Raw genomic sequence first — 7,674 nt, 5'->3', positions numbered from 1 at the left:
TGATGGGCCCAGAGGAGGCATCCTTGGCCAGTAGTCTGCCCAGAGTCTGCCAAGTATCCAGGCTCATTTGCCAGTTAAGAATGCTCTGAGGAAGCTGGTGGCATAAGGGACAGAAATCAAAGCTGACTATAAATCAGGAATTCCAAGAAGGTGTTACTTATATCGTTTGGCATAAGGTCCAGAGAGACAGCAGCCCAAACCTAGCCAGTTGTATTGCTTTGACTATTATTCCTCCCTTCCTCAGGAACTGGAAGGGTGCTGGAGGTAGTGGTAATAAAAGGTACAGGTGACACTTATATGGAACTGGTCACACCATGGACCACATCATTTCTTGGTCTAATTTTAAAAGAACTCAGAGTGAAGAAGTACATAAACCCTCCCTGTAGAAAGCTATTATTTCCCAAAATATCTTCAAATTTGCTTACAACCACTCCCTCCTTTTCCTTGGCATCAGATTAACTTAAATAGGTTTTTGCTTTTTATTTTTTTTTTCAACGTTTATTTATTTTTGGGACAGAGAGAGACAGAGCATGAACGGGGGAGGGGCAGAGAGAGAGGGAGACACAGAATCAGAAACAGGCTCCAGGCTCTGAGCCATCAGCCCAGAGCCTGACGCGGGGCTCGAACTCACGGACCGCGAGATCGTGACCTGGCTGAAGTCGGACGCTTAACCGACTGCGCCACCCAGGCGCCCCAGGTTTTTGCTTTTTAAACTCATTTAATAATGCTGTGCCAGTTGTAGTAAATAGGTATCAAAGAATTTAAGTGATAATGAAGTTACACTTGAGAGTTTCAACAACAACAACAACAACAAAATAATACTGTGGAGGCCGGGGACTGATTAGTAAAGTATTACAATCTGGCTCATTAAGCAACTCTGCCTGGAAAGTTGCCTCTCTCTGGAGCAAAGGGTCTAACCTGCACCTGTTAACTCAGTAAGCCAGCAGACATGAGAAAACACTAACTGTTCTAGAAAAAACAACAGCCATGGACTTCCAGTACCATCCAAAGGGTACCTGTGTACCTAACTCACGCCCAAGGGAAGGAAATGCTTTATTTTTATAAAACTAACAAAAGTACTAATCACAGGCAAGAAAAAAAACAAAACAAAACAAAAAAAACCCTGACACATGCTAGATGGCAACTGAGAATTCAGGGGAAAGCGACACAGTTTTCACGCTATTCGGAGGCATATTGCAAATGCATGAACTATTCTCTACCACCTCCATTTGAAACCTAAGGCCCAGGGATCACAGCTGACTGTAAATCAGGAATCCCAAGGGGGCGGGGGAGGCTATTTATTATGTGTGCTCTTTTAACAGAAAGAATTCCAATCAGTCTGTGAATATAATCATTTATTTGTCTTTACAGTGATGATGGAAGAATGTACAGGTGTCCTCTTTCAATAAAGTATAAAAATCTGTTTATATACAGTGAAGTCACAATAATCTTTAATTGGGAGATTTATTTGGTACTACTGATCGGTTCATATTAAAACGGGGAAAACAAATATTTCACGTAAGTGCTACATTTCCAGTAGATTGCACCTGGCATCAAAAGCTCAGCTTCAACTTAAGCGTCCTCCTTGATATTACAAAAGTCTAATTTTAAGTCCTAGGACTCAAAATAAACATCATTTTTTGAATAATAGATATATACATCAAAAATACATCTAAAAAGGCATTGGTTAGTGCTATTAAAAAGCTGTATGTGCTCGGGTATGTTTTTTTTCTTACAGGCGAAACCCAGTGGAAACGCTTTTGTTCAATTCTAGAAATTTGCTCTTGGGGAACGTTGGTCGAAAGTTACCTGTAAGGAAAAACAAACAAATTTAAGTAATTCAATGATTTCTCAGGTGAGGTCAGCAGAACTTGAAAAAGTAGTTAGAGGCTAAACTTCACGTAGAACCACATTTTTAAAGTCTTGTTAACATTTCATTACTCCTGTTTCCGATTCTGTGTCTCCCTCTCTCTCTGCCCCTCCCCCGTTCATGCTCTGTCTCTCTCTGTCCCAAAAATAAATAAACGTTGAAAAAAATAAATAAATAAATAAATAAACATTTCATTACAGCGCTTTGTACATAAAAAATGTTCAACATATCCTCTCATTGTTTCAAGTGCTTTAACAATAACTTTATACTCCTTTTATTTTCAAAAGAGTCATATGTACAGCTTTGTATGCTAACACAAATACTATCTATAATTAATTGAATCCATATAAAAACAGAAATCATAGGGCATACAAATTTTTAAAAAAAGACTGTATTAGATACAGCCAAATCCAAACAATTTTGAGAAAATCTAGAAAAACTACTAACTGATTTACTTTACTTCAGAGCATTTACAGATGACAGATATGCACTGAAGTTTTATTATTATTTCACCTCGGTGAAACAGTACTGTGCAATGGCAGAGTTTATATATGTGATCCCGTATCTCAGATGTAGCTACATATTTTAAAACCTTTGCTTTTATGGTTTTCTTCTTGTTGCATTCACTCCTAAAACTGCGATAATCTGGGTACTCCTCTATGATTGTAAAATTTTAACAGTTCTCAACCTGTTACAGATATATATACATATATATCAAATAGGGGCACCTGGGTGGCTCAGTCAGCATCCGACTTCAGCTCAGGTCATGATCTCATGGTTCATGGGTTCGAGCCCCACATCAGGCTCTGTGCTGACAGCTCAGAGCCTGGAGCCTCCTTCGGATTCTGTGTCTCCGTCTCTCTCTGCCCCTCCCCTGCCTGCACTCTGTCTCTCCTGTCTCTCAAAAATGAATAAACATTAAAAAACTTTTTAAATAAAAATAAAACAAATAAATAAAGGCCCACTTTGCTAATAAGGAACATCAGAAAGAACCGTGGCATGGTGGGGTGACAGACCCAAGCAGAACTGCGTGTTACAGGCTCCATCTCTTACGAGCCATGTGAAGTCGGCCATGACCTACCCTTTGATCAAGCCAAGCCCTACCTATTCTACAGATTATTACAAACACCTGATTACGTTATGTGGCAGTGCTCTGGTTTATGAAACACTTTAGGTGCAGAGAGGACTAAATGAGCGAATTAGGTACATTTAATTCTGAGAACTAAGAAGTACTTCTAATTCTTCCACAACCTTCGAGTCTAATGGCCTGGTCTCATAATACCATTCCCCAGTTTAGGATGTGATACCCATACTCTGAATCTCTCTGTACCCAACATGCCAAAACAATGGCTACTTTAAGTATATATTAAAATTCTAATCACTCAATATTAATTAGTTTGTTCCCACCATTAACCACATTTGTGCCAGGCAATGGGCAATGCTGGCATTCATTCATTCATTCATTCATTTATTTATAATGCTAATTCATTTTTGAGAGAGAGAGTGTGTGTGTCAGAGCTGTCAGCACAGAGCCTAACAGGGGCCCAAACACACAAACCGCAAGATCATGACCTGAGCTGAAGTCAGACACTTAACCTACTGAGCCACCCAGGACCCCAATGCTGGCTCTTACATGAACAAAGTGCCTAGTCCCTAAAACCCATGCTTGCTTACATAAATCAGGGTACTGCCTTGATACCCATTTGCAAAGTGATCTGCGATGTAAACAAGGGTCTAATGAAACCTCAGTTAGTAGATCCCTGATTAAATTGTCTTCAGGACAAAGTCTGAAAAACAACAAATGCTAAAAGGCTCTGAAGAGGAGGGCTCTCCTAGAGTCCCTTTTGATGCAATCCAGGCACAGCCATTCCAATGCCCACACTGCGCTCCAGAGACAGCATGGCTGAAGCCTTCAGACAGAAGAAACATGCTTCAGACTTTTCCTCTGAAGGACTTACACAGACCACGCACACTCATCAAAGCCCATAAAACACATCCCGGCCGGAGTGGAAAACAAGATTCAATACCAACATGGCGTCTTCCTGTCCTCAATAAGGGAGAAAAAAAAAAAAAGACTTAAAATAGCACTGAACTGGATTCCCATGGTTCTGTGTGTTCAGGAAACTGTCACCAAGTGGAGATGCTATCACTGAATACATAATGTGAGGCACTATAATTATTACACGATTTCTGTATCACTGTGGCATGAGCCGCTCCCTGGGTTACGGCAAAGGCACTGATGGGAAGGGAAGGTTGTGTGAACCATTGACTCAGTGTCCCTGCACACAACACCCTGTCTGTGCCTGTACCAAACAGGCCTCTGGCCATCCCTCGGCAGCTCAAGTGAAAAACCTGGAGTCGTCCCCATCACTTCCAATCAGTCACCTGGTCAAGCTGATTCTATCTCCAAATACCTCTCAAACGGACCTCTGCTCTTCCTCTTTCTCTGCACCCACTGCCAACATTCCTGTGAAGCCACCATCTCTCTCGCTGCCAGGCTACAACAGCCTCCTCACTGGCCACCCCGCGTCCAGGCTGTCCCTGCTCTAATCCTCTCTTTCACACGGCAGCCAAAAGGAACTTGCACAGAAGCACATCTGACCATGTTCCTCAGCCTTCAGTGGATTCCCATTTGCTTTAATGTTAAAGCTGGAAACCCTTAACAACAACCCATCAGCATAAGATTCGCCTCCACACATTCTCCCAGTGCTCCCCAGACCTACTGTAAAGGCACCGACTTCTCCTTGCTGTTTCTTTACATGGGAACACTTTTATTCCGAACTCTGGCCTACTGCTGCTTGCCCTTGAGGCTCAACATAAATGTCACCTCCTCACAGAGGCTTTGTTGACCCTTCACACCACGTTAGCTCCCCTGCCATCAGCTCCCCCAGTACCTTTGCTTTTCCTTTGTAGCACTGATCACAGCTGGTAATTATGGAATGTGGTGAGTGTCTGGTTAGTACAACTGTATGGCACGTTCCGTGAGCAGAGGGACTGTGTGATTGTGGTCACCACTGTGTCTCCAGAACTAGCACCAAAAGCAAGAATGACTAAGCAGGGCCAGGTGTGGGTCCATAGACTGAAAGGGATGGGGGAGGACAGATTCAAAAACATCTAGGAGTTAGAATTCTAACTCACTCTGTTTGTTCTCTCTCTCTTTCTCTCTCTCTCTCTCTCCCCACAATGCCTCAGTTTTGGCTTCAAAAGACATAAATAAGTCACTGGCTCATAGGGGACAGAAAGTAAGACAAGGTCTGCCGAAACCAAGCAGGATGGCAGTTGGGAAGCAAGATGCCACATTAACCCCTGGAGCCTGGACCACAGCCACTTAAAGAGAATATATACCCACCAGGACAGAACCTATGACACTCATGTGAGCTCACGACAGGGTCAAAGTTTGTATGTTGTAAGGTAAATTATTTATTATCCTTTAATATGTCCTTCTGAGTCTCTCTGCATCAAGTCTATGCTAGAGAAAACCTACTTTAGGGCCCTAATTTTCAAGAGCGGACAACAGGGGCGCCTGGGTGACTCAGTTCGTTAAGCATCTGACTTCAGCTCAGGTCATCATCTTGTGGTGTGAGTTCCAGCCCCACATCAAGCTCTGTGCTGACAACTCAGAGCCTGGAGCCTGCTTCAGAGTCTGTTTCCCTCTGTCTTCTGCCCCTCCCCTGCTCGCATTCATTCTCCCTCTCCCCCTCTCTCTCAAAAATAAAAAATAAAAAAAAAGGGAGGGGGGGAACAACAGACCCCAGAAAGATAGTGTGGCGGGGATGACCGCCACCTTCACCACCTGCGACGGCTCTCCTTTCTTCCACCTGGCATTACAAGAGGAGGTCAGACTCCTTGCAAGTGGCTTCAGGGCTGTGAGTGTCTTCACATCATTAGGACAAAAGGGTGAAACACAGAAGAGGCCGAACGGCACCTGCTCACCCCTGCGCGGGAGCGTCTATACTTTGCTGAGGCAGGCCACAAAGGGCAAAAGCAAGAAATCAACCATCTTCAGGTGCAAGCCCCTCCCCCTCTGCTCTCAGTTTACCTGATCATATTCTTAGGCTTCATCTCCACTGTCCATTTCGATATCCATTTCTTCCGTATCAGCAGCTCGTGACAAGATGTCTGCCATCAGTGCTTCTTCCAATTTTTTGCGTACTTGTTGTACTCGCTCTTCCTGTTTCCTTTAAAAAAAAAAAAAAGTAAAATCACACTGATGATCTGGCAAGTACTGGAACCATGCAGCTGCTACTACACTTTATGTTTAGTTTATCAAAATCACGAAAACTCCCAACAGTACATTTCCTTCTCCTTAACTTTGCAAAACTTTCTCCTACACCCACAAAGCCAAATCGCACAGAAGGCGGGCCTTGCCAAAAAGAGGAAACTTCAGACAGGCAGGTATCCCACATCTCGCTGAGAATTCCTGGCAGGAGTAGATTTATTGCAGTGACCTCTTCTTCAATTTCAAAACTTTCAAGTATGTGAAGATTTGGGGCTGTTGCTATAAGGGAGATTAGAAATAACTTGAAAGCAGGGATAAAAGAAAAGTTATATGGGAAATAAAGAAGGGGAAGTGATTTGTTCAACAAAGCACAGAGGAAGATGGAGGAAATGGGGGCACGATGGAGTGCCGCATTCTGTCTTTGTTAGGGGCCAGCCCGTCGGAGCTCTTCCCTGGGTTCCCAGTCCTACCGACAGCAGGCCATCACAAAGAAGCCAAGACCAAGGAGAAAAGCCGAACAGCATCTCAACTGAGATGAGCTGAGAGGTTAAGAACAGGCCACAAGTTTCTCTGTGTCTCGGGGATTGCAGTGGGACCTCAAAAGTGAAAGTTAATAGCGCCAAGTCATAAAAAGAGGTTCTGAACCATTTGGTGGGAAACAAAGCCCGGGAAGAAAGTCTACTGGTATGTACTTTGTGTCTAGAAGTCAGACTAAATTTCAGAGTAGCTCCGTGACAGTGCGAGAGAGGGATTCCTAAAAACAGCTCTCCTGAGCAAAGACGGTAAGTAGCAATTCACATCCAGAACCCAGCGAAGAGGCCACGGCTGCCGAGAGAAGGGGGAACCCTAGGAAGGAAGAGGTTCAGGAAACCCAAGACAGGGAAAGAAGTAGAGCCACAAGTGGGGTGCTGGCCTTGACTCGAGAGCGGGACAGATCGCGTCTTGAGGCCAGAGGAAAGGTGGTTAGGACAGACGTAGACTGGGACATGGAACAGCTCGGTGACAAGTAAGAGACACAACAAGCAATACTGAGGGCTCTACAGTGGGGGCTGGGGGGGGGGGTGATTTTTCTCTGTCGATATTGAGGAAAACGAAGTGCAGCACTGCCTCAAACCTGGGAAAGTGGTGGGGCGACATTCTGGAAGAGCACATGAAGCTTCCCTGAGGACGTGCCTCTTGCGTCCTCAGCCAGTTGTAAAGCTGCATGTGCTGTGCTGTATCCCAGCCTGCACGTTTCTTGATCTCCTGAGACTATATCCCAAGTGAGAAGCTAACATAAAACTCTACAGCCACAAAAACTTTAGATGTCCTCTTTACTGCAGTCAAAAAAACAGCACAAAGAGTTAAAAGGTACATGCTTCCACTTTATACATGAATTTTCACAAAGAGGAAGGCTGTCACTGAGTAAGCCTCTGCCATGTTAAGAAACTGGAGTTGAACAGATTTTCATGTAGTTGGAGCAGGGTCAAGAAGAAACATTGTTTATTTCTTACATAGTCAGCCTCGCCTTGGGCTCCCTGACTCAAGGTTTATGACAAATGGCATATCAGTCTCTTCGGCAATCTCTCACTCCTAGTAACTGAGT

General features: G+C 43.9%; 1 protein-coding gene and 1 long non-coding RNA gene across 2 annotated transcripts in view; one reads left to right on the top strand and one right to left on the bottom strand.

Annotated features, from left to right (window-relative positions):
• Positions 1-263: 263 nt before the first annotated feature.
• LOC121032912 (uncharacterized) lies at positions 264-853 on the top strand. The gene is made up of 2 exons (XR_005791594.1): positions 264-468; positions 698-853. It is a non-coding gene; the product is annotated as an uncharacterized LOC121032912 (long non-coding RNA).
• Positions 854-1,337: 484 nt separating this feature from the next.
• MBD2 (methyl-CpG binding domain protein 2) overlaps positions 1,338-7,674 on the bottom strand; it is a 66,757-nt gene continuing 60,420 nt past the window's right edge. The window contains exons 7-8 of the mRNA XM_040478487.1: positions 5,910-6,048; positions 1,338-1,809 (exon numbers count right to left, since the gene is read on the bottom strand). Coding sequence (XP_040334421.1) covers positions 5,922-6,048 — 127 coding nt within the window. The 3' untranslated portion in view covers positions 1,338-1,809; positions 5,910-5,921. The remainder of the gene's footprint in view (positions 1,810-5,909; positions 6,049-7,674) is intronic.

Source organism: Herpailurus yagouaroundi, unplaced genomic scaffold (assembly GCF_014898765.1).
Source record: "Herpailurus yagouaroundi ecotype Mexico unplaced genomic scaffold, PumYag 142, whole genome shotgun sequence".
NCBI classification, from domain to species: domain Eukaryota; kingdom Metazoa; phylum Chordata; class Mammalia; order Carnivora; family Felidae; genus Herpailurus; species Herpailurus yagouaroundi.
The sequence above is the reverse complement of the archived record's forward strand: the minus strand, read 5'-3'. Positions and strand labels throughout refer to the sequence as shown.